Genomic DNA, 26,824 nt, shown 5'->3' with positions numbered 1-26,824 from the left:
CATTACTAAACAAACAAACATAACAAAATAGTTATTAAAGAAGTACTTGAACGTCTTGAATATATCTACATATTCGACAGAACATTCCTAAGGATGAAAAACTGGACAGTATTGTCTATTCGTCCTATATATATTGTATTTATTTATCTTTCTTCATTTCTATTTTTTTTCATCTGTCTCCCTCCCTTTTTCAATTTTTATCAACTGAATCTTTCTAATTATCAGGTTTATTTATTTACCAAGCTCATAGTCAGGGTTAGTATTTCCCCTCTGACAGCCAAACCTGGTCAAAATTTTTATTCTGTGGCAACTGGATTTTATCTGCGCGTCAATGCAGGGCATGACGCAATTGAACTATTTTGTACTCTTGGCCCTTCACCTGTAGCAGTAGGACAGTTCCTCCCGTCGCTGCTAGCTGGAGGCTAACACTAGTTCCGCTTTCTTAAGTTTGCGTTGAGAACGAGAAGAGCAGTCACGTTGCTTTCCTGTGACTTTTGCTGTTTTCTTGCTCTTTAAATCGTTCTCTTACGTCTTTCCAGTCACGGAGACCCTTTTCAAAGCATCACTGACTTTTAGCATTGTTAAAAATAAGACATGCAAAGCAAAACACAGCACAGGTGAATGGAAGATAAACACAGCCTGGGTATGGATGTACTCCCCACTTGGAGTTGCCTTTCATAGCGCAATCTGAAGAGGAGACTTTTCTGTTTTTTTGTAAACGTATTCCGATGCTTTAAAATTAACATCCATATTTTGACTACTCCCTGCTTCTTGCTCAGGCCAAACGCCCGAACCAAACACTCCACCGCCTGTGACTCTTTAGAATTACAGCTCCAGGGTCTGGCAAACTATCGGACCATTAGCAAGGCTAACGTTTTGAGAAACGGAGAGGGACGAATGTTCTGTTCCATGTCCAATATGAGGTTTAAAAAATCCTGTTAGCTTGAATATTTTCTTCATCACGTCACTGTCGCATTCTTGTTTTTTTTTCGTTCCTGCGCTCCACTGTCATACTTTCTGTTGTCCTCCATCGTGAGAAATCACTCCCTGATGCCCCTCCCCAATGCTAAAGACGCGTCAAACGTGGACCAATAATAATCAAGCATTCACAATGGACGTTTGCCAGAACAAATCAAACAATTTTTCAACACCACCATCAAAATCCTCTTAGCCAGTGATAAAATTAAGGCATTCTGACCTTATTCATTCACAAAAATACAAAGCATCATTCGGGGCCCCCAAAGCTCTGGGGCCCTGGGCTGCAGCCCCAGTAAGCCCATGCTAAAATCCAGGCTTGGATATAAGCAAGGTGGGGGTGAAGGACTGCATGTCAAAGTTCTTGCTTTAACATACAGTCCAATAAAACCTAAACAATGCCAGCTTCTTGAAAATATTTTAATGAAAGTGCAAAGATCTTTAAGGTTCGATTTAACTAGTTTCACAGAACTTTTCAAGGAGTTTACTGTCAGACTTCTATAAATGTGAAAAATTTGCAAATGATATACGTTGGAAGATTATTTAAAAACAACTATGAGAATTGATCTATTCCATTTTGCACCTTTTATAGAGCACCACAAAAACATTTACATGTCTTTTTCCAGGAAAAGAATGACATCATCACTTATTCAAATGATCATCTGCATCCATGTTTTGCTCAAGCTCACTGACTTAGGCTACATTCTAATGCTAAATTCTAGACTAGAATTTAGCATTTTCTGTCAATTCCAAATACATCTTTGTGGTTGTTCACTTTTCCAAACATATGCGGCTTGTATGTGATCTCCTAATATTGAACTGCAAGCGACTTGAAAGTGTCCCTGCATGTGCAGTAGATGACACAACAGCTTGCTCCATTACATCACATGGAGCAAGCTTGCTCAGTATTTGTAGAAGTAAACATGGATGATAACAGTGGGGCACATCTTGTGATTTTAAAGTTCTTGTCCAGAACATTAACAACTTAATCATCAGTATCATCCACCATGGTTGTTGTTTTTCTTTCTGCTGCACATTTCAGTGACATTTGTCAAGTATCAATGTCATACAGTCAGATACATGTGACCTGGCTGTACAGACTCAGGTCACATTTCAAAATATCAGATATTGTGTGTTAATGTATTTTGTGATATGATGTGCTTATGTCCATTAGTTGGACACCCTGTAGACTGGAATTGTGGTAGTTGGTGTCAGATGTGGGTATAAGACACCACATCTGACACCAGATGTCAAATTGTGATGACAAACAAATTTGTCATCACAATTTGTTGTGATGACAAATTGTTAGAGTAACAATTTGTCATCCCAACAGACTACAACTATCAAGTAGGATTGTTACGTGCCAGCAATTTATCTCTTGCTTCCTTCACTAAAGAGTATAAAAGAATTCAACCACAAGTAAATAGACTGATTTGATATTGCTTTTCTACTCATGCCAACCGAACAATCTGTAAAAACAAACATTTTACAGTAGATCCATATTTATTTAGTTTCACTCACAAACACACACACACACACACTTAGGCTATGTTCAGACAGCAGGCAGATGTGACACAAATCCCACTTTTTTTGCCCAAATGCGATCCATATCCAATTTTTTTTCATGGTTGTCTGAACAACTCAATTCCAGTCTTTTCACCCAAAAACAGATTTTTCTACAGAAGCTGCAGTCAATACTCCACCGAAGACTATTGCTATTAGTTGTCCTTTCTTTTTATCAGTTTCTTTTGACTTCATAATACTGTCATTTAACTTAACAAACTGATAAAAAAAAAAGGCCAGGGCCTTGCAGAGACCTTTGGAGGGGCAGGGGCTCAAAGTTAAAAAAGGGCACATTGAACAAGATCTTAAAACACCGTACAACAACAACATAGCAACAACCCATATTAATCAAGAATCTAATTGGATCATACTATATAATTGCCATCATGTGGGGACAATGCAAAGCAAATGTATATTTCCCCAGCAGGTATAATGTTGCTGTTTCTGCTGCTGACAGTCCTGGAGGGCTGAGCTGATCTGAGACTGTAGCTGTTAAACAGACCATCGGAGAGAAGGTCGCTGGTTAGGAAGTTATGAAATAAGCAAATTTTCTGCCATTTTTCTAATTAAGGCCTAATAATATCTATTTAACCTCTACAACAACTTGGCTGCAGACTGCTTTATAAATCAAAAAAGTTCAAAGGGATTAACTCTATATAATTTTTTGATGTTAGCACCTCTGAGATCTAGAATTGTAAGACTGGGATATCAAGGCAAAGAAAACTCAGTAGCTGCTGGTAAGGCCCTCCAGACATTCAGGGCCCTCCAGACATTCAGGGGGCTCCAGACATTCCGGGGCCCTAGAAATGGTTTAATTGTAACACAGACCAAAGATCTAAACCTGTAGAATTCATTTATAGAGAATGACAATGTTATTACATTTTATTTAATGCATTCAGCTGATAAAAAAAGTACATTTAGGATTTAATTAGGATGTTTACTTTGTAAAAGTTTAAAGAATCATCTTGATAGTTTGATTGTTGTGTTACCATGGCTACAATATGGTGTAATCATTGTGTTTGAATTTGGTTTGTTCACAAATACATCACAGCAAATAACCAATAATCAGTGATTGATTTTAAACTCGGCCAATAAACCTGGTCTCCCTCTCACAGACTTCACCTTATCTATATTTAAACATGTTAGTGATGCTAAGGTTCTTAGTAGGACGGGTTCTGGGGGGTTCTGTCTAAGGCCATATATTACCTTGGGCTGGCCATGCATGAACAGCAGCTGCGATGAGCATCTCTGGAATCTACCTTTAATCCCCCGGTGGCCCCTATCAGTCCGCCGATTCTTTGGAGACATTTTGATTCATTTCATTATGGCATGTTTGGCTTTTTGCTGCGGTTCTAATTATTGCTACAATATTTTCACAGATGTTTATTTTGTGAACTCCAAATGCTCTGGGCTGAATCTTCCTTTAAGACTTTAGGTTCTGCAATAAGATCTATTGACAGCCGCTCACCTCCAGCCCAGATCCCATCAGCAGCGACTTTAACCCGCCTGGTAGAAACGTTAAGGAGAAGGAAAGTGAACAGTCACCTGGTGGTACCGGGTGTTACTGGGACTTTGAGTTGGGTTGCGACTCACGGTGACAGTCGCAGTACAGTGTCTTATATCAGGATGTCTGATATAAAGACAAATATTCTTTCTATCTGTCGGTGGGACCGACTCAGACTGCCTGTAGCGAACCGGGCCTTTAGCAGAATGATTAAGTTAAAGTCAGAAGTTTTCTCTGGAGCCGAAGCATTTCTGTGTTTAGTGGCGAGGTGGGTTTTATCCTGCTATTGCGAGGACAATTACAAAAATATAAATAGAAACAGTTCTTCTAACGTCAACATCAGACCTATGTTTTTATTCACAAACCAGTGTATAAAAAATATTCTTGCCCATATTTGATAGTTAGAGGGCACAGATCCGCCCCCCTCCTCCTCACCATGGACCCGGTGTCTGAACAACATAGAGGAAGAGAAATTAAGTCATTATTACTCTGAGGGCAGCCAGACTAGTTTATTTTGCTAATTATTATATTTAGCTAAATATTATTGCCGAGGGGCACAAGCAGGCCTCTTGATGCACAGACTAAAAAAACGAAAAATTATTATTATTTTTTTTTTTAAACTCAAAAAGGGCACTAGGGGCATTAAGGATAAAAGGGGCAGGTGCTCAAGCCCCTTTCGCTCCCCCCCCGCACGTGCCTGTGGGTAAGAGAGGATTTTTGACAGCAGAGATCACATAATTATTTTCCAATTTTTGTTCAAACCATTTCCCCTCCTCTGCTCTCTGTTGCTCCTCAGATGAGGCAGAGGAGTTGGGACCACCACCTTCTGTAGCCGAAGCGGCTGATGCTCTGAGGACCCAGCTTGGCTTCCTTCTTGGGGAGAAGGTCACAGTTGGAGAGTCATGTTTACCTTATCACAGCCCAAACGATGGACAGGTATGTATCTAACCCCAAACTTTGTCTTTCACATATTGTCATGATATTGGTATTATCTATCCATCCATCCATCCATTTTCTTCCGGTTTTCCTGGGTCGGGTCACGAGGGTAGCACCTGAAGAAGGGAGGCCCAGACTTCCCTCTCCCCAGCCACTTGTTCCAGCTCTTCCGGGGGAATCCCAAGGCCAGCCGAGAAACATAGTCTCTCCAGCATGACCTGGGTCTTCCGGGGTATTAGTTTGACCCATATGCAGTTATGTTCACAGAAAACCAAAAAAGATTTAAAGATTTTTTTACAACAGAAATGAAATGTGCAAAGATGATGTCTGGCTGAAGGTCAGATCCAAGACCTTAGGAGGATTGGAGCACTGAGGTTTACGAATGAGGTTTAACAGGAAAAATACAGATGATACTTGCTTGTGTGGAAGACGGTAGTCCGTCAGGAAGAGGTGAGTGAGATCTTTATAAGAGTCTGACAGAGGTTCCAGAAGAGATCCAGTCTGATAAAGGGTTCATAGGATGTTTGTTTGCTGGGAACATGATGGGGGCAGAACAGGTTCAAACAAAACACCAGTGAAGTTGGATGAGGGGGGTTTGAGGCTGCAGGTCAGAATAGAAGAGATCCGAGGAATAACTGAAGGTTTGCAGGTTGCTGACAGAGCTGGTGAATGATCTGAAATAAGATCCAAGGTTACGTCCAGGAAGTCTTGAAAAGCAGTGGCGGAGCTAGACTTTTTTTCAAGGGGTGGCCAAAGGGTGAGCAAGGCTTTATCAGAGGGGTCCATATACAAATGATGAACGAAAGGAAACAAATATTTTCTCACACACACTCAAATTAAAATGGTTTATTTAACAAAGATTTGCCATGACCAAACAAGACGTTAAACGGCACTATGGAACAGTGAACATGTAAATGTAAACTCAGAGCCCAGAATATGACCAAAAACAAATTCTCAAAAATAAATAAATAAAACTGGTTCCAAATAGTAAACTGCAAGACAATACCACCAGAGCTGACCAGCATTACCCTGGTGGTATTTATAATGGTTTGAGAAACTTCTATGGTCAAATAAGCTTTGAATGGGAACAACATACTGCAAACTCAAAGCCAGGATACACTCAAGAGAGTATAATTCTCCAATTTTGGTGGGAAGAAGCAAAATGTTTTACAAAGTTATCCATGTTGAGGGTATGTGCCCTCCTTGACTCAACACTGAGAATGCCAAGATGACTTAACCTGTCATCAGCCATAGTTGTTCTAAGGTGGTTTTTGATCAGTTTTAGAGCAGAAAAACTTCGCTCACAGGACGCAGTACTGACTGGGATAACAACTGAAATCTTACAAAGTCTAAACAGCTCATGAAAAACCTCTTTATAAGGTTCCAGGAACACAACAAAGTCAAGTGAAGTAGAGGGTCTCTCTAACCCACCTTTTTCTCTCCTCAGAAGAAGCCGTCTGGTTTGGTGAACCTCATGTTTAAGATCTTCTAGATCTGACTCAAGTGTCTGTCCAAAAGCATACAGTGTTTCCTCTTTCAAGAATAATGGGCTTTTTGGGACTAGAGACTGAACCCCTAGCATTATCTCACAATTCTTCTGTGAAAAACGCCTCTCAAGCTCAGCTGTGAGACAGTCAAGTATCTGATAAAAGACACCTCTGTTAAAATCCTCATTACTTTGGTCACTGTGCCTCTGTCCTACAGTAGTCATTACCAGTGAGTCCAAAAACCTGGAACTGGCCTTAGGCTGTCTCTTGCTGAGTGGCAGGGTGCTTATTTTGCAGTAGTTCACCAAAGCAAGCTTCACTTCTGTAGCTTTTCAATGTGTCTGTCAGGGAGCCGACTAAATCTACGGCTTTTGATAAATCAAGATTGCTAGATTGAAGCATGTCAGACAGGATTTTGATATCCCCGAGCACTTTACAAAAAGTAACTAAAAGTGCTATGAACTGAAAATCAATCTGAGCCAAAAGACCATTTGCTTCTACTTTTCTATCCCCACTGTTATTTTCAAGGGAAATATCTTGCAGAAGCCTCAAAACCGCTGGAAGCCTGTCTCTCACATTGCAACATGCCAGGTATCTACATGCCCACCTAACATCTATTAGTCTCTGGAGCTCCCTATAGGCTTCTGTTGTGGATACAGCTCTTTTTGGACAGCAAGCCACTTGGTGTGAACAGCAGAACCAGTTACAAATTTATAAATATTCTGAAGAAGAGAAAAAAAGTCTTCAGCTTCAGGCACTGACTTTACCACATCAACAAGAACGAGATTCAAACAGTGTGCGTTACAGTGTACATAAAATGCAAACTTGGCATCGTTTTTAATGCGTGCAGCAACACCTGAATGCTTCCCACTCATCACAGAGGCACCGTCATAACCCTGTCCTACAAGGTTGTTTCTGTAGTCCAGACCATGCTTCTCCAGACACCCCACTATCATTTTGGTCAGACCCTCAGCATCTAAGCTTTCTGCCGACTGAAAGTGAAGCAAGCTTTCATGTATGGCACCACTGTAATAGTAACGGACTACTAAATATATTTGTTCTTTCTTTTGTAAATCTCTAGTCTCATCTGCCAACACACTGAACACCTCGCTTTGTTTAACTTCAGCTATGACTTCTTTTTGAACCATTTCAGCCAATCCCTGCAGAATCTCATTTTGGATTTGGTGGCTAGTATACTTTGCATTGCCATGTGCATCTAACCTTCTCTGCACAAAGGGGTCATGCTTTGCAATTGCCTTTACTGTCAGAGTCATCAGACTCCCTGTGACCCCTTTGTGCAATATTTTGAGTTGCTGTAACACCTCAGCAACTGTTTTAATGTATTTTTTATTTTCTTCAACTTTCTGTTTCCTACCCTCATAAGGCATCAAGAATAGATCTGTTACATTCATTGACCCTTTTGTACTCAGTCCAGGCATACATTGCATTTATGTGCTGCTCTGATTCTGAATGAACTTTAAACCCAGCATCCTTAAACAAGGCTTTTTTCCAGTTGAAAAACCCTGCTTCAGATGTAAAGGATGATTCTGTATAACTAGTGAGGGAGAAATGCCTGCATGCAAAACAGTAACTGGCATTTTGAGATACAGAGTACTCAAGCCATGTATTGTCTTTGTACCAAGAGCTGTTGAAAGCCCTTGTTCTTGTTCCATGCTGAGTTCTTGGGAGCTTTGACAGACATGGCTGAGCTGGACCTTCCGCTTTAGTTCTGGAGATGTCTGGAATAAATATTAGGTAATTATATTAAGTATTTTAAGAGTATTTTTGGGCAGACATCTCAATAAGTTAAGTTGTATTTAGTTAAGTTTCTGTAGCATAACATGGGTAGTGTGTGCCTACCAACTGGTCCTTTTGGTGTGCAATAGGTTGTGCTGGGTGGGGGGAGTTCAGTGCCATTTCCTTCTGCTTCACTGTCTTCCTCCCCAGACTCTGAATCTATATCACCCTCATCTCTCTCTGGAACTTAATTGTGAAATACATAAAAAGACACAATAAAAAGTGCAAAAAGCATCATGCTAACCAAGAAGCTGTAGACCTGTTGGAGAAGAGGACCGAACTGGTGTATGTTGATGGGATTTTCCGTTACGCTACACCACTGTTACGGAAGAAAACCATGCCTGTCCTCAAAGCCTCTCCTGAATCAGTGTTCAACTTACGGAGCAATGAGAGAAGATTGAGTAAGAACCCAACAACGGCTAACACATACCAGGAGGAGATTCGGAAGCTGGTCCAGGCCGGTAGTGTGGTGAAGTTGGGCCCTCAAGAGACTGCATCAAAGGGGGAGTCGTGGTTCATTCCTCATCATATGATGAACCATAAAAACAAGGACAGGCTGGTGTTCAACTGCTCTCACCAGTACCAGGGCCTTAATCTGAACGACTTCCTACTACCCGGACCACCCTCAGTGCATCACTTATTACTGCTACTGGTCGATTTATTTACTGTTACTGCGGTTCCGGGAACATGCCGTCGCCATCAGCAGCAACATAAAAGGGATGTTTCACCAAGTTCGCCTCCTTCCAGAAGACAGACCCCTCTTAAGGTTCGTGTGGCGGGATCAGGTCAAGGACCGACCACCAGACATTTATGAGTGGCAGGTTTGGCACCACTTGTAGCCCCTGTTGTGCGACCTATTCCCTCCAGCGTCACGTCACTGACCATAGTCAGGATGGAGAGGATGTGCGGTTTTCTGTGGAGCAGTGTTTTTACGTCGACAACTGGCTACAAAGCTTACCTTTTGTGGATACAGCAAAGACCTTGGTGGACAAGCTAAGAGCACTGCTTCTCTCCGCGGGATTCGACCTTCGTCAATGGTCAAGTAATGCGATGGAGGTGATCAGCCACTTGCCAAGTGAGGCCCGTTCCCCTGCTACAGAGCTCTGGCTGACCCAAGACAAGCACGATCCATCTGAAAGCACACTTGGGCTTAGCTGGAACCCTCAGCAAGACCTCATTGGCTACAAACACAGGCCTCTCAGCTATGGGACCTTGACCATGAGAAACATCTACAAGGTTCTCGCCTCCCAGTACGATCCTCTGGGTTACATCCTACCCTACACGACTCGGGCCAAGGTGTTGGTTCGTCAGCTGTGGGAGAAGCGGCGGGATTGGGATGACCCGTTGCTCCCCCCGGATGTCCAGCAACTATGGGCGCAGTGGGAAGGTGAACTCCAACCACTGCCCCAAGTCACCTTACCCAGACATTACACGCATGCAGCTGAAGATGCTTCGATCATCAACAGACAAGTACATATCTTCTACGATGCTTCGGAACAGGTTTATGGGTCCGTGGCATACCTCAGGTCTGAGGATAGTCAGGGACAAATACACCTAGCCTTCCTCCTCGCTCGCTCACGGGTAGCCCCCAGGCGACAGCTGTCCATACCTCGGTTGGAGCTTTCTGCAGCCTTAACAGGAGCCCAGCTAGCCAAGGTATTAAGCACTGAGCTCACCCTGAAGATTGACACTACCACCTTGTGGACAGATTCCACCACGGTGTTAAGATGGATACTTTCGGACTCGTCGCTATAAAGTATTCGTGGGCACCCGAGTGACAGAGATTCAAGATTTAACAGACTCACAGTCCTGGCGTTATGTAGATTCAGCCAGCAATCCAGCTGATGACATTACCCGGGGTAAGACCTTGCAGGAGTTGTCTGAGCTGAACAGATGGACAAGAGGACCCCCCTTTTTACTTCAGACTCCAGACTACTGGCCCACGCCACCAGCAACCCCACTCGAAGAGGAACTCATAGAACTTCGGACAGTTCTTATAGAAGTGGAGGGCATTCTGAACTCGAAGCCATTAGGCTATGTTTCCTCCAGTATCGCTGATCCTGACCCTGTGACGCCAAATCATCTGTTGATGGGGCGGCCGGATGGGTTGCTGCCTCAGGTCGTGTACCCGGCAACTGAACTTCCCAGCAGGCGTCGCTGGCAGCACTCCCAGGTGCTGGCAGACCAGTTCTGGTCCAGATTCATCAGGGAATACCTTCCCAATTTACAGGTTAGGCAGAAATGGCAGACCACTCAAGCTGACCTGAACGAGGATGCTATGGTCATGCTCATGGACCCCCACCTTCCCAGAGCCTTGTGGCCCATTGCACAGGTGACCAAGGTGCATCCCAGCGCTGACGGCCGCATCAGGTCGGTGGATGTTAAAGTGAAGGACAGAGTCTACACTCGACCAGTAGCGAGGATGGTTGTTCTTCCTGCGGCACCTGAAGAAGCCAGCGGTCAGGATTCATCATTGAAGACTTAGTTCGTCGCCTTTGTTTTGTAACAAATGTACTTCATACATTTGGGGGGCGGTTGTTACAAAGGTTCGGGTGTTTATTACTTTGGACTGAGAGAGGGAGGTGCGCCACCCGGTGGCGAGTTCGTTATTGCACATTCAGCAGCTGCAGAAGCATTATAACTCTGGGAGTGGAGACACGCAGCTGCTGCTTACTGTTTCGGTTGAGGTCGATGTGCGTTCTTGACTTACTGTAAGTAATTGCTGTTAAATGTATCAAGGCAGTTCATTTAGTAGTTCCGTCTGTATTACATGTTGATGTTATATTCATAAGAGTCGCCGGTTTAATGCGACCTTTTACTAACTCCACGTGGGTTAGCCTGTTGGCTATCGGTTGTAGCATTCAATATACGTGTAGTCAGTTTGTGGCCAGCAGATGTCACTGCAGCAACTTGTACGTGATAATGTGTAAGGTGAATTAACGTGGGCTTTATTTTCTGTTATGATTTAGACCACATCACCTCACCTCCACATCCACACATCTCCAACTCCAAGCCTGTACTACTGCTGTAACAACCAAATAAAGAGAGCTTCACAAACAGGAAATCCCCTCCTCAGTTTGTCCTGATCGACACACAGTGGCGAGTGTAAACATTCTACCAGCCTCAAGTTTAGAACGTAGAACCTTCGCTACACTAACCTTTAGAATTAGGCTTATTTGGATTTTACTACTTAATAACTCTCTGTCACAGCCTCTAACCTGCTGGTGATACACTTGGGCCTGGTGTCTCCTGGCTGGCTTCTCCAGGTTGGTCACTGCTGCAGGGTTCTGTCTGGTCCTGGTCTGGCCCTGGTTTTTGCCTCTTTAAGAAGAACTGGGAGATATTCCCTTTTCTCTTCATTTGGGCTCTACACAAAATAAGACAACCTGGTATTTAGACTCCATGACTGTTTGGCAGAGACAACACTATTTTAACTATTATTTAAACTATAGTTTTTAGTTTTCTGTAGCTAGATAAAATAATACTAAATTAAAAATAGATTAATTAAATTAATTAATATAACTAGTTAGGTTATAATTCAAAGCTTTCATATGACATAGCCTACTTACATTTCAGTCATTATAAAACTTAATGGTTTTTCACATATTCTTACCACACACATTTCAAGCAAGAGCTGGAAGATATATCCTGGCCAAATGAATAAAACATTACAGGGCAGCATGTGCACTAAAACATATGTTTAAAGAATCTGTCTAAAACACGATCTATCAGCATTAGCATGGCTGATATAATAAACGAGGCACTACGGAGCGGTGCACAACCATTTTTTTTTCTTTTTAGAAAACTCGGAATACAACCAGTGATTGAGACGGGAATGGATTGGAGGTAGAGATGAAAGTTCTGTTTGGTGGGCCATTACTGAGGTCTAGTTCATTCTGGAGTGCTTAGTTTACCATGTCCACAATCATCAAGCACTTGAGTGTATTTCCCAACACTGGGGTCAGTGTTGATGCCTTCAACACTGGGGTCAGTGTTGATGAGACTGAAGGTTTATGAAATTCATATTTCTTGACTCTGACAAAAGATGGTTCCAAAGAAGGCGTTGGAGGACCAGGCAGATATGTCTTTAGTGGTATTCAGGGTTCCGGGAGTAGATGAGGATGTCATCAAGATAGACAAAAAAAGATGTTCAGAAAGTCACAAAGGAGATCATCGATGAGGGCTTGAAAGATAGCAGGGGCATTGCAAAGACCAAAAGCTATGACCAAGTATGGTACATTTCCATTTATCTCCCTGGCAGACAAGATTGTAGGTTTTGCAGAGATCTAGTTGGTAGCTTCTTGTACTGGTTCGAATAATGAGGAGATGAGAAGGAAAATGTTTTTATTGTAACTGATTTGATTCAAACCTTTGTAGTCTATGCAGGGTTGGAGGGAGCTGTCATCCTTACTAACAAAGAAAAAACCCACCCCCAGTGGTGAAGATAATATATCCAATGATAGTGGATTCCTTTCTCCATGGCTTGGTGTTTAGGATGGGAGATGTTGAAGAGACAGAGCCCCCAGGAGTAGATCCCAGGCGCAGTCATATGGGTGATGAGATGATAATGACGAGGCTTTATGCTTTATCTTTGCTGAAAACTTGCTTTAGGTCATGGTATTTGGATGATGTTGTGGTGTATAGCCAGTTCTGGGAGGAGCATTTGATACACCTACAGGAGGTTCTACACCAAATCAAACTGGCTAGACTGACTGTTAACCCCAAGAAGTGTATTGTAGCCCATAGAGAAGTGGAGTACTCTGGTTCTGTCATTGGTTTTTGAAAGATAAAGCCTCAAATGGGAAAGGTTGACACAATCCATTCCTTATCAGTTCCAACTACAAAGAAAAAGGTGAGAGGAGTTCTGGGTGCCTGTACCGGAAATTCATACCTTCTTTTGCAGAGTGATCAGCTGTACTGAACCACCTAACAAAGGGTGCGGCCCCCAACAATGTGTGCTGGACAGATGAGTGTGATTGAGCATTCAAAGACCTCAATTAAGCATATGTACTCATCCAGTTTTACACACCCTAGACTTCAGTAAGCCATTCATCTTGCAAACACATGCTTCAGGAGTGGGCTTTAGAGTAGTCCTTCAACAAGAGGTAGATGGTGAAAGGCCTGTGGTGTTTCTGAGTTGGAAGCTGCTTGACAGGGAAACAAGATATTCAGCCATGGAAAAGGAGTGCTTGGTCATGAAGTGGGCTATCGAGCCCCTCATGTATTATCTTCTGGGACGTCACTTCATCCTAGAGACTGACTATTGTTCCCTCCAGTGGTTAAGACGAATGAGGGATGCCAAGTCAGGCAAGTCCAATGTGGTTGCTGATTGTTTATCTAGAATAGCAGAGGACTGAGGTACTGTGCTCTTAAGAGAGGAGGGAGGAAATGTAATGAAGAGATCTTCATTACTGGAACTACTTTTACTTAAGTTACTGTGTAGCACTTTAAGAGCACTTTTTGCACTTTACTAAAACTAGCAGTTTATTTAGAACTGCCCTTATGCATAGATTTTAAGTTTTAACTGTATTTATTGAGTATTTGTAGTGATTAGCACTACAAATACTCAATAAATACAATCTGTGCTGTGCAGATTGTTCTGCACAGCACAGATTGTTCTGTGCTGTGCACAGATTCTCCTCATTGAGAAGTGAGGTGGTTGTCTGTGAAGGGAGGATAATTGTTACTCAGAGCAAGGAGTTACTGGTTTGTTAAATTTGAGCAAATTTTTGTGCATAATATGTAAAGTGTGGAGGTGCTAGGATGGAGTAACTCACCTGTCTTTTCTGTGTCCTCTCCAAGGTGTTTGGACAAATACTTCCCTGAAGTCCAGACACCATTTAGAGATTCCAGGAGAGGCCATGGAAAAGTGGGAGGTGGGAAATTGTTTGTGGGTTTTGTTATGGTGTACGGCTAAAACATAAAATATTTATAAAAGGTAAATAGAAATGTGCTTGTATTTGGCAAAAGATATTTTATATATTTACATAAGTGGAAATTGGTAAATTGAGATCCCCTGTGATTTAAAAGTGGTTTGATCCTTCACAGCTGGGACTATTTAAGGCTGCAATTGCACCTGTGTTTTTTCGTTATTGATGCTGTGCTTTGGAAGAATAAACCATTGCTGTTTCCACCTTATTCTGCTTCGACTTTCATCTCCATTATAAATCCAGCCGCAAAAGGCCACCTGTTACATGGACACAGATCCCAACATATATGCGGTATAAGACTTCACAGTATAAAAGCAATTATTGTGAAATAATACACATATCGGTCAGTGTCTTTCCTTCCCCACAGAAGATGTCTCCTTCCTCCAGTCTGGCAAGCAGCAACTCCTCCCCCTGCACCACTCCACAGCCTCACACTGGGATGGAGGGTAACAATAAAGGCAAACATGCCTCCTTGTACCATGCCTCTATCACCTCCCCCTCCTCCACACTGGAAAGCAGAGACAGTGGAATCATAGGTGAGACATAAAAGGATGACTCCTGGAGCATCACCCTTAGCAGATGAACCACTCATTTTGAGAATCTCTGTAGTCTGCGAATAGTAGTCTGCACAATCTCCATTTATGCATAAAATAGGAGTTGGAAGCCAGTCTAGAGAGATTGAGGTCCATTCTTAAATGTTGCATATCAGAGCATGTTTCACTCTTTAATGTTAACTTAAAGCAGTAAAACTAGTGTATTTTAGCTTCTACAGCTCTTTGAGAGGCCAGCAGAGGCAATGGTGATAAAGGTGTAAACGAAACAACACTTAATTAAAACCTTTTTATATGACTAACAAGCATGCTCTGTAAGGACAAATAAACCATCATCCCCCAATTAAACAGATAAAAAATAAACTGTTCTTATTTTATACATGTCAGTGACATGCAGTTTCACATAATCGTTTATCCATCCATCCATTGGCTTTACCCACTAAAAGTGGTCATTAGGCAATAGACAAGGTACATCCTAGCCAGGTTGCTCAACACAGAGACACACAGGACAAAAAAGATGTACATTAAGACCTAAGAATTTAGACACTGTGGGAGTAAGGCAGAGTACCCATGACCTCATTCAGTTAACTAAACTAATATGTGTGTAACTTTTTTATATAATTGTGAAGTTTTTTCACTTCTCAATTATATGAAGTGTCACATAAAATCCCTATAAAATACATTAAAATTTGTGACATAATAAGAAAAGTTTATGAAATCTTTTCCAAGATTTTGTGCTAAATGAATTACTGTTTTAATGTTTTCCCGTACATTTTTCCAGCCATGCTGACCAGCTATTCTGCTGATTCTGCTGTAGAGCGGGACGACGGCACCAAGTGTTCTACTGACGGTTACAACGGCAGCAGCCTCAACATCTGGCAGCAAGAAGGCCAGCCAGTGGTGGCGTCCACTTTGTCCTCGAGTGCGAGATCCACAAGTCGCACCAACGGCAGCTCGATGTACAGGATAGAAGAGAGCCTGTATGCCTCTACCTACAGCCTGAACAAGCTCCACCCAAACCGAGGATCCAGCTGTTCACGCTCGTCTGGATCCACCCACTCCATAGCCCTCAACCTCATTCCGCGCCCCAATTCAGTCGCTGGTAAGATGACAGTGTGTTGTAGTGTGTTCCAGTGTGTTCATGCACACATGCATACGCATCCCCCTCCCTCACACACACACACACACACACACACACACACACACACACACACACACACACACACACACACACACACACACACACACACACACACACACACACACACACACACACACACACACACAGGAAGGAACTTCATCACTTTTTCTCACAGTCAGCAGTCAGGAAAGTATTACAAACATAGTTACCAGTTGCTTTCAAAACAAGATTTCTTTCATTAGATATACTCATCAGAGCTGTGAAGCAAAGAGGATCATAATGTGTCATTTTTAAAGCATGAACCTAAAATCAGAAGGCTCAGGTCTGAGTGACATTGTTTGTGCAGCACAGTCACAACACATTCTCCCTCTTGTCTTTTCCTCTAGTGCACAGGAAGGAAATGACATTTGTACCATTTCTCATACCTGCAGGTGATAAGGCACAGCCAGTTCTCAGATTGTGCAAAGTGTACAGGCTTTTTTGTTTTTGAAATGTTTTAAGATTATTATTTTTGCCCCCTTCACTGCAGCAGCCCTAAAGTAAAACACAGTTCAAACAATTTTGCAGTACCCTACCATACATGTCTGCATTTGCTGACAGGCCAGAGTTGAAAAGAATCAGTCAAAGATACAGCAAAGAGGTCCTTCTCAACTCTGGTGGAGTTGCAGAATTTCACAGCTCAGGTGGAAGGATCTGGTCACATGACAACTACGACTAATGCTTTCAGCAAATCTGACCTTCATGTAAGAGTGACAAGAGGAAAGGTATCATTTGATGTAATCCATAAGAAGCCCTCTTTCTAGCTTATCACAAACCACCCTGGGCTTTCACGAAAAATCTCTAAACAGGCAGTTTGATTGGACAAAGTTGAACTTGCATGCAAAACACAATGTGTGGTGTAAAACTAAAACTGAACTTCACCCTGAACACACTGTCCCACCTGTTGATGTAGATGTGGGGATGCTTTTTATAATTGATGACAGACTTTAAGATGGATGGAGCTAAATACAGGCCAACCCTGGAGGCTCATCTGTTTGAGGCGCCAGGACTATGATGCTGAACTTACAGCTATAATGGAATTTATTAGATCAAAGCAGATTTATATGCTAGAGTGATGCAGCAGGGTGACCTAACATAATGGATACTTCTGTACAATTCTGTAAAAAAGTGTTTCACTTAATTCAATTTAGTTTATTTAGAACTTCAATTCACAACAAATGTCATCTCAAGGCACTTTCCCCCAAAAAATATTTCATTTAAATTCAGAGGTTGCACTAGATTTTTTTGTTATATTGTCATTTTGACTGATGACATCAAAAATATTCTGTCATATTCCATATTAATCCCTTAAATTTGAAATTATATTGACACACACATGCACACAAGAAAGAACTTAATTCTATTCTGTTGCATTTAATTTTTATGCTGTTTAATATTCAACAAGTTGAACCTTACACCATCCAGATCCTATCATACATTAATCAAGCAGATGAACATCCATCCATCCATCCATCCATCCATCCATCCATCCATCCATCCATCCATCCATCCATCCATCCATCCATCCATCCATCCATCTTCTTCCGCTTATCCGGGGTTGGGTCGCGGGGGTAGCAGCTTCAGAAGGGAGGCCCAGACTTCCCTCTCCCCGGCCACTTCTTCCAGCTCTTCCGGGGGAATCCCGAGGCGTTCCCAGGCCAGCCGAGAGACATAGTCCCTCCAGCGTGTCCTGGGTCTTCCCCGGGGCCTCCTCCTGGTGGGACGTGCCCGGACACCTCACCAGGGAGGCGTCCAGGAGGCATCCTGACCAGATGCCCGAGCGACCTCAACTGACTCCTCTCGATGTGAAGGAGCAGCGGCTCTTCTCTGAGTCCCTCCCGGATGACTGAGCTTCTCACCCTATCTCTAAGGGAGAGCCCAGCCACCCTATGGAGAAAACCCATTTCAGCCGCTTGTATCCATGATCTCGTTCTTTTGGTCATGACCCAAAGCTCATGACCATAGATGAGGGTGGGAACGTAGACCGACCGGTAAATCGAGAGCTTCGCTCTTTGGCTTAGCTCTCTCTTCACCATGACGGACCGGTACAGCGCCTGCTTGACGGCAGACGCTGCGCCAATCCGCCTGTCGACCTCCCGTTCCCTTCTTCCCCCATTCGTGAACAAGATCCCGAGATACTTGAACTCCTCCACTTGGGGCAGGACACCCCCCCTGACCCGGAGAAGGCACTCTACCCTTTTCCGGCTCAAGACCATGACCTCGGATTTGGAGGCACTGATCCTCATCCCGGCCGCTTCACACTCGGCTGCGAACCGCTCCAGCGAGAGCTGCAGATCATGACCTGATGAAGCCAGAAGGACCACATCATCTGCAAAAAGCAGAGATGAGATCCTAAGGCCACCAAATCGGATCCCCTCAACACCTTGGCTGCGCCTAGAAATTCTATCCATGAAAGTGATGAACAGAATCGGTGACAAAGGGCAGCCCTGGCGGAGTCCAACTCTCACCGGAAACGAGCCCGACTTACTGCCGGCAATGTGGACCAGACTCTGACTCCAGTCATACAGGGACCTGACAGCCCATATCAAAGGGCCCTGTACCCCATACTCCCAGAGAACCCTCCACAGGGCTCCCCGAGGGACAAGGTCAAACGCCTTCTCCAAGTCCACAAAACACATGTAGACCGGTTGGGCAAACTCCCATGGACCCTCCAGGACCCTGCCGAGGGTGTAGAGCTGGTCCAGTGTTCCACGACCAGGACGAAAACCACACTGCTCTTCCTGAATCCGAGGTTCAACTATCCGATGGACCCTCCTCTCCAGGACCCCTGAATAGACCTTGCCAGGGAGGCTTAAGAGTGTGACCCCTCCGGTCCCCCTTTTTGAATAGGGGGACCACCACCCCAGTCTGCCAATCCAGGGGAACTGCCCCCGATGTCCATGCGATATTGCAGAGTCGCGTCAGCCAACACAACCCTACAACATCCAGAGCCTTAAGGAACATATCTAACATTTTCTCCACAGTGATAAAAACCACTGACAGAACAATTAAATTAATCAGCTAAACTTAAATTAATTAAACTGCTGGGGTTTGAACCACAGCTTCATAACTTCCTCCTGGTTCTCATTTACAGGAGAAATTTCTGCTAAAAGATCAAACCTAAAAAAAATCCTGCCCAACCCAGACCAAGCCAGATATTTTGTCTGAGCCTGATTCAACCCGATTGATTAACTTACAACTAAGAGTTCCATGTGTGCATTTAATTATGCAGCACACTGCACTTGTTACAGTTGAATTAACTCATTACTTTCTTTTTTAACAAGGTAAACTGTTTACTCCTCCATTAAAATATTTAATGCACCACTTCCTTCAAAGTTTTTAATGTTACTTTGAACCAGATATGCTCCAATGAATGTTATCATATATTAGCCACTAGTTACAGGTAGAATTTGGTGTTGTCTGTTCTGAGCCCTGGCAAACATTTGACTCTGATCCCTGGTGTCTCTATCTCTAGTGCCACATTTCTAACTATGCTGCTGCCAATTACCGAGTCAGCTTGTTAGCTGGTGCGTCCCTGAGAGGGGAAAATTTGTTAGAAACACGGACAGGTTGGTAATGATGCAAGGGCTAGGTTCTGGGAGTATACTAGAAATTACAGCACCAAAAAGTCCACATGATTTATTGTTTGTATTTGGAAACACAAAATCTTTGAAATTAAAAAGTTTTTTAATTATTTCTTTTTACTTGAAAAATATCTAGTGGTAGTGTTGAGAAGTTATATTTACAGAACAGAACTATTTCCACCTAAACACAAAATTAATTTGTTTCCTTTTCCAGCCACAAGTTCAGCCCACCTTGAAGACCTAGCCTTTCTGGATGATCAACAGAGACATTTAGCCTCAAAGATGTCCCTCAAAATGGTTGGAGAGAATTCTGGGAATCGTAATCAGCAGGACCCTGGAGGTAAAGATTAGCAAATATGTTTGGAAATACTGTGAAATAGCAATAATTGTACAATTTTCCTTTCTTCCGTACTGCAGTTGATTTTACTCCAGCCCTCAACCTGAAACCACTCCATTTCGAGGTTCCTGGTCTGTTGTCTGATTGGCTGTTCATGGGCAGAGAGTGGCTCTTCCAGGAAGTTGACACCCATCTGCACGGCAATGACCCAACAACTAACAGAGGCATATTAATTACTGGCAACATGGGCTATGGAAAGACGGCTATCATTGCAAGGCTGGTGGCACTCAGCTGTCATGGACACCACATGTGGCCGAGCACCACTGGCAAGCAGATCATACCCAAATGTAAGCATATTCAGATCTACTTGGCTTTTGATCTTCTGTTGTCAATTTATTTAAAATTTTATAAAAATGCCTTAAAGTTTGGTCTGAAACAAACTGACCACAATGAATATAAGCACCCAGATGGAAGAGTAGGAATTATATCCACCACTGTACACATGTGCACAGCAGGGACATCTACAACACGTGTAGATATCCCTGCTGCACATCATGAACATAATGTGTAACTTCAAAATTAATTACTGAGTATTAAGGGACCACAGTCATATTCAGTCTTTGTCTTATGACTATAGTATCACTGTAATGACATGACCATCTCATTACTTCTGACATACAACATCTTGTCTTGTGAAGCATAAATCATAGAAGAACAGAAAATATTGCATAATTGTGAAGTTGTAGAAAAATGATGCATGCTTTTGAATAAGATGTGACCTGCATTTTTACTCAGCCTGCATGAGTCAATTTTTGAACCACCTTTTTGGGTCAAATAGATTTATAACTATTTTAGTGTATGTCTGTACCAGTTTTACCTACCTAGAAACTGAAAATTTGTTCTTACTTTGAAAAATAACTAAGGCTTTGTCAGTATGAATGGAGAGCGTCTATAAAATCCATCAGATATGAAAAGCCATAACCCAGAGACAAAACTGAATCCAACATTTTTATTGACATTACAGATGGAGAATCGGTTTTGCTCTCAACTGAGTCTTCTGGAAGAGGAGGGGGGGCAGGAGAAGAAAATGGAGGAGGAAGCTGTCCAGGAACTCCAGAGAAGAAGAGAAGACAACAGGAGGCATTGTGGAGACTAGCTGGACAGGTTGTATTTCCACTTCTGTGTCAAACTGTATTTGAAGTTAATAGTTTACTTTTGTAAATTAGTAACTGCTATGCTATTTGTTTTCTACTTTAACACCCGCAACAAAGTAAAACGTTGTACATACTCACAGCACTTGAATCTTTGTGCTATTTCAATCTAAAGGCTCTAATATAGAAAGAAGGGTTACATTGCATATCCTAGCAAACAAAAGTTTTCCCCTTCAAAATGTTCATGTGCTATTTAGCACTATCTTTCTTCACATCAGTTTCAACCAGCTTCTCTGTCCCTTCTGGAGAAGCTTCATGTTTCACAGTGAGAGTGGTGTTTCAGGGTGATTTTCCTGAATAGTTGAATACATAGCGTTTTCCTGTCAACACATTCTTCCACCTGAGCTGCGGTTCTCCGCAGTTCTTCCAGAGATGCCATGGGCCTCTTCACTGTTTTTCAGAATTCATGTCCAGTCTCTCATTTTAGATGTTACGGCTTCAAAGAACAGTTATATTCCTACTGAGGTTCTTTTTACTAATTAGTCCAGGAACTAGTTAGTAAGTTTGACAGCTGGCTTTGAGTGGAGACTACAAACCAAGTTTTCTTGTCCAACATCAGTGCACCTCACAAATGCACTTCTGAAAGAATACTAAAATTCTATAAACACACTCATGCATATTGCGTAAAGCTTTCAAAACTCACTTTAACCTCCTATGGCTGCAGCATGTAAGCAAACATTATATTAAGCAATGTGCACTAAGAATGGCATGATACTAGAATCCAATAGGACACACACAAACATGTCAGCACTGTAGGCCATGTTTCACCAACTTCCTATCAATGGGCACAATGCCATGTTGATTAGGTGACAGGAGTCAGATGTGGACCTTTCAAAGTAAAACACTGAACCTATTTCCGGGGTCATGGCTTTGATGATGTCAGGATTTGACCATTGAGCCCTTCAATCCCTGAAGGTTTGGTGTCTCAGTGAGTTATTGTGTACGATATTTTTGTATTTTATGGCAAGATGTCAAATCTTGAGGTCAGGCCACGCCGCTTAAGCATGAGGGATCAAAGTCACGAGAAGGAGTTCAACCAAATATAATGGCTGTAAATGGCCAAAATTGGGTCAAAATTGAAATTTCAATCTAAGATGGCCAGCTTTCTGTTTGTTGTAAAACATTGGTTCAAAACCATCCATTCTGAGTGAAAGGTGTCGTGAGCAATCTGGACCAAAAACTTTGGACGTGCACGACCAGCCGCTCACACTCTTGCCAAGTTCAACTCATCACCTTTAAACCTAGTTTAAGAGAGAGCTGTCAGTAGCAGAGCAGCTCCCACATCAAAACAGAAGAGGCTCATGATGTGGTGTTGTTTAGATAGGCTGATAAAATGATTGCCTTATCTGTGAACCTGTCACATACTCTGACGTGTTCACAGTATGACTTCATGTGATCTTCTTGGGGGCAGGTGGTCTTGTTGGAAACATTGTAGTCTGTCACTGAAGGAGCTCTCCAGTTCAGCAACAACTTTATGCATGGGGTGGGAGACACTGTCCAACAGTGATGTTGTTTAAGCCACTCCTTCTGTCTCCCAGCACTTTCTCTGGGAAGGAGGCATCCTGGCACAGAACTGGCCTTCCTAGCAAGTTTATCAAGCTCCAACAGACTCCAGGATAGATGATAGTTGAAGCTAAAGTTCATGTGTGAAACCAAACAAATGAATACATTTGACAATATAGTAAATACTAAAGTTTGTGACTATAAGTTAAGAAAATGTGAAACAGATTAAGCAGAGTGAATAAGAATGATTTATAGTCATTATTAGACAATGATTTCAATGTGTACTGAGCCCACCAGTACACGTTGCTCAATATGTACATTTTAAATATACAATTGGATGACAATCAAATCTGTCTTGGTCTATTCTGTCACATTTCTTTAGCAAAGGCCAAGAAAAGACAATCAAACTTATGTGTATGCCGATCTGTTTTGCAGGTAGTGGCCTTTCACTTCTGTCAAGCTGATAACTGTTACACCTGCCTTGTTCCTGAGTTCGTCCACAACATGGCGGCCATGCTGATCACTGCCCCTCAACTGACCGCCTATCGAAAACTGTTGCAGCACTCACCTCAGTTGCAGAGCATCCTCAGTCTGCGCTCCTGCATTCAGGATCCGAGCTTAGCCCTTCAGAGAGGAATACTAGACCCCCTGGATGCACTCCACAAAGGTACAACATTATACAATGCATGAAAAGTCTGAACCAGTTATTATTGGTTCAGACCTGTTAGACTGAACCAGTCTGAACTGTTAAAGCAACTCAAGGAGTTGCATTTGCTCATTATTTGCTAAAGTTATAAGGGGGGGAAATATATTTCAGCTGCCTGAAATGATCTGTTCCCCATCTATAACATAGGAACAAATTACTTTACCAGCAAGTCTTTAACTGTGCTTATTCCTCTCATCATCAACAACAAATCATGTGACTTTGGAAACTGTTGTTCATTATTTGCCAAAGTTAAAGGGGGGGAACCATATATTTTAGCCACCTGAAATAATCTGTTCCCTCCCTATAACATGGGAGCTAATTAAATTACCATCAACTCTAACTGTGCTTATTCCTCTATTCATCAAAAATAAATCCTGCAAGTTTGAAAACATTTGCTCAATTTTTGCCAAAGTTATGAGGAGGAACCACATATTTTAGCTGCCTGAAATAATCAGTCCCCTCTATAACATTGGAACAAATTAAGTTACTAGTAAGTCTCTAACTGTTCGTATTCCTCTCTTCATCAACAATAAATCCTGTGATTTTGGTAACATTTGCTTTTTATTTGCCAAAGTTATGATGGGGGAACCAAATATCTAAGCCTCCTGAAATAATCTGTGCCCCCTCCATAACATCGGAAAAAAAATATTTTTCACAAACACTTTAACTGTGCTTATTCCTCTCTTCATGAACAACAAATTCTGTAAATATGGTAACATTTGCTCAATATTTTCCAGAATTATTAGGAGGGAACCTTATATTTTTGCTACCTGAAATAAATTGTTCCCCCTCCATAACATGGGAGCTAATTATTTTTTCACAAATTCTTTAACTGTGTTTATTCCTTTCATCATCAACAATAAGTCCTGGAAGTTTGGAGTCATTGGCTTTTTAATTGCCAAAGTTATTAGGGGGAACCAAATATTTTAGCTATCTGAAATAACCTATTCTAACATGGGTTATTGCAGACTTAAGTTTTAAGTAAGTTTTCAGACTTACAGGATTTGTTGGTCATCAAGAGAGGAATAAACACAGTTAAAGATGTGCTAGTAAATTAATTTGTTCCCATGTTATAGAGGGGGAACGGATTACTTCAGGTGGATAAAATATATGGTTCTCCCCTCATAACTCTGGCAGATAAGCAAATGTTTTCAAACTTACAGTATTTGTTGTTCATCAACACAGGAATAAGCACAGTTAAAGACTTGCAACTAAATTAGTTTGTTCCCATGTTATAGGGGGGAACGGATTATTCCCAGTGTGATAACAAAATAAAATATAGGGTTGCCCCCTCATAACCTTGGGAAATAAGGAAAAAATATTAGCAAATCCTCAGAATTTATTGTTGATGATGAGAGGAATAAACACAGTTAAAGAGTTGCTGGTAAGTTGATTTGTTCCTATGAAATTGAGGGGAACAGATTATTTCAGGCAGCTAAAATAGCTAAAATATGTTGTTCCCCCTCATAACTTTGGCAAATAATGAGCAAATGTTTTCAGACTAACATTATTTGTTGTTCATGAAGAGAGGAATAAACACAGTTAAAGACTTGCTGGTATATTAATTTGTTCCCATGTTACAAGGGGAACAGATTATTTCAGGCAGGTAAAATACTGTAAATGGTTCCCCCCTTTATTACTCTGTTTTCACACTTAAAGAATTTGTTGATGATGATGAGAGGAATAAGCACATTTGCAGAGTTTGTGAAAAAATAATTAATTAGAAATTTCTTCTATCCAGTAAATCATTTTACATTAAAAGGGGATTTTCCAGAAAGCCTACATTCTCACATCTTTTCAGGAAGTCTAATCTTCATGCCCTGCTATCAGCCAGCTTCCCTCCTCGTATATTTGCAATGAAAAATTATAAATACACACAATGTGTTGGAAAACTGTGTTTGGTGACTTACTATTTTTGTCAGACTTGAGTGACAAAAGTAGGAAAAAGACAGATACTCTTGGGATTAAAAACAACACAAAACAGTGTAAGAAGATCTCCACACAAGACCTTGTTTATTTATTTATTTTACAATTTTGTTAGCAGCCGATTAAACTGAAAGTTACAACCTTGACATGATTATATGACTCGTTTTACTGAGAAATTGATCAGAAGTGGTGTGAAAATGAACGGATCCGGCTCTCTGGCTGCAGTGTATGCTGCCTTTGCCTCAGTGTTACCTGATAAAGGCAAAAGTAACTCAAAAAAATTATTGAGTAAAGCATTGAGTTTTACTGCCTCTGCCATTATAACACTGTTTGTTTGTCGGGGTTTGCTCTACTTCCACATGGGGGCGAGCCGGCGTCATGTCAATTATTCTTGCAGTTTTAATTTGTTGTTTTTTACCTTTCAGAGAGAAAGCTTCAGATTGATGTGGAAGGTCTCATTGTACTGATTGATGGGCTAAACGAGGCTGAGTTCCACCGGCCCGATTACGGAGATACACTCACTTCCTTTCTCTCTCGAAACATTCAAAAATTTCCTTTGTGGTTGAAGGTAATTTCTACTGTCAGGACCAGCCAGCAGGTATGTATGCTCACAAAAAAGTACTATACAAATATATTTCAAATAGCAACAATTTAATACATTCTTCAAGCTATGAAGGTTCTCAATGTGTATACACTGTTTCATAAAACCATGCTGCACAATAGCTGAAGCTCCATTTGAATCTTTTCTAAAGTTACGAATCAAAAAGTATCTTAACTGCAGTCATAATAAATAAACAGTTCTTGCTGTTATCATTCTAGTTCTTTACATGTCAGCTAACTGGTCTTCTCTAGGTTTAGGGGAAGCTTTTTTTTTATTTTACCTGCACAGTGGTGCAGTTGGTAGCACTGTTGCTTTGCAGCAAGGCTCGGGTTCGATTCCCAGCCCGGGGTCTTTCTGCACGGAGTTTGCATGTTCTCCCTGTGCATGTGTGGGTTCTCTCCGGGTACTCCGGGTTCCTCCCACAGTCCAAAAATCATGACTGTTAGGTTAATTGGTTTCTCTAAATTCTCCGTAGGTGTGAGTTTGTGTGTGCATGGTTGTTTGTCCTGTCTGTCTCTGTGTTGCCCTGCGACAGACTGGCCACCTGTCCAGGGTGTACCCCACCTCTCACCTGAAACGTTCGCTGGAGATAGACACCAGCGAACGGCACCCCCCCAATCCCACACCCACAAGGGTGTAAGAAAATGGATGAATGGATCACCTTAAATGCACAAAAGCACAATAACTTAAATGTAGAATTATTTTCCGAGAATCGGTGGGTAATCTAAATGAGCTTTTCTGTTTGTGTTTTCAGAGATTCTGTCTTTCAGTCATCCCTCTTAATTCTGTAGTAATTAAAAGGGAATTTGTAATTTGTGGTTAATTACTCTTAATTAACCACAAATACCAGATATAGAACAAATGTGCATTTGATTAATGTTCTCCCTGTGCATGTGTGCTTACAAATTAAATAATTTGTAAGCACCAAATTAAATAATTTTGGTGCTTGCATTTTTTTTTATAACTGTGTAGTAGGAATAGTTATCTGCTTTTTCCTTCATTGCGTTCTTTGTCATTTTTGAAGTGCTGAGAT

General features: G+C 41.8%; 1 protein-coding gene across 5 annotated transcripts in view; it reads left to right on the top strand.

The window, feature by feature from the left end:
* LOC102222908 (protein TANC2-like) overlaps nt 1-26,824 on the top strand; it is an 80,476-nt gene that overhangs the window by 22,823 nt on the left and 30,829 nt on the right. For 3 of the 5 annotated variants that reach the window (XM_023349605.1, XM_023349601.1, XM_023349602.1), the window contains exons 4-11: nt 4,839-4,978; nt 14,560-14,728; nt 15,525-15,845; nt 19,722-19,847; nt 19,925-20,191; nt 20,869-21,008; nt 22,994-23,225; nt 25,616-25,788. In XM_023349605.1, the coding sequence (XP_023205373.1) occupies nt 4,839-4,978; nt 14,560-14,728; nt 15,525-15,845; nt 19,722-19,847; nt 19,925-20,191; nt 20,869-21,008; nt 22,994-23,225; nt 25,616-25,788 (1,568 nt within the window). The remainder of the gene's footprint in view (nt 1-4,838; nt 4,979-14,559; nt 14,729-15,524; nt 15,846-19,721; nt 19,848-19,924; nt 20,192-20,868; nt 21,009-22,993; nt 23,226-25,615; nt 25,789-26,824) is intronic. The other 2 variants (XM_023349603.1, XM_023349604.1) reach the window with 2 other exon arrangements.

Source organism: Xiphophorus maculatus, chromosome 16, assembly GCF_002775205.1.
Source record: "Xiphophorus maculatus strain JP 163 A chromosome 16, X_maculatus-5.0-male, whole genome shotgun sequence".
Lineage (NCBI taxonomy): Eukaryota > Metazoa > Chordata > Actinopteri > Cyprinodontiformes > Poeciliidae > Xiphophorus > Xiphophorus maculatus.
The sequence above is the reverse complement of the archived record's forward strand: the minus strand, read 5'-3'. Positions and strand labels throughout refer to the sequence as shown.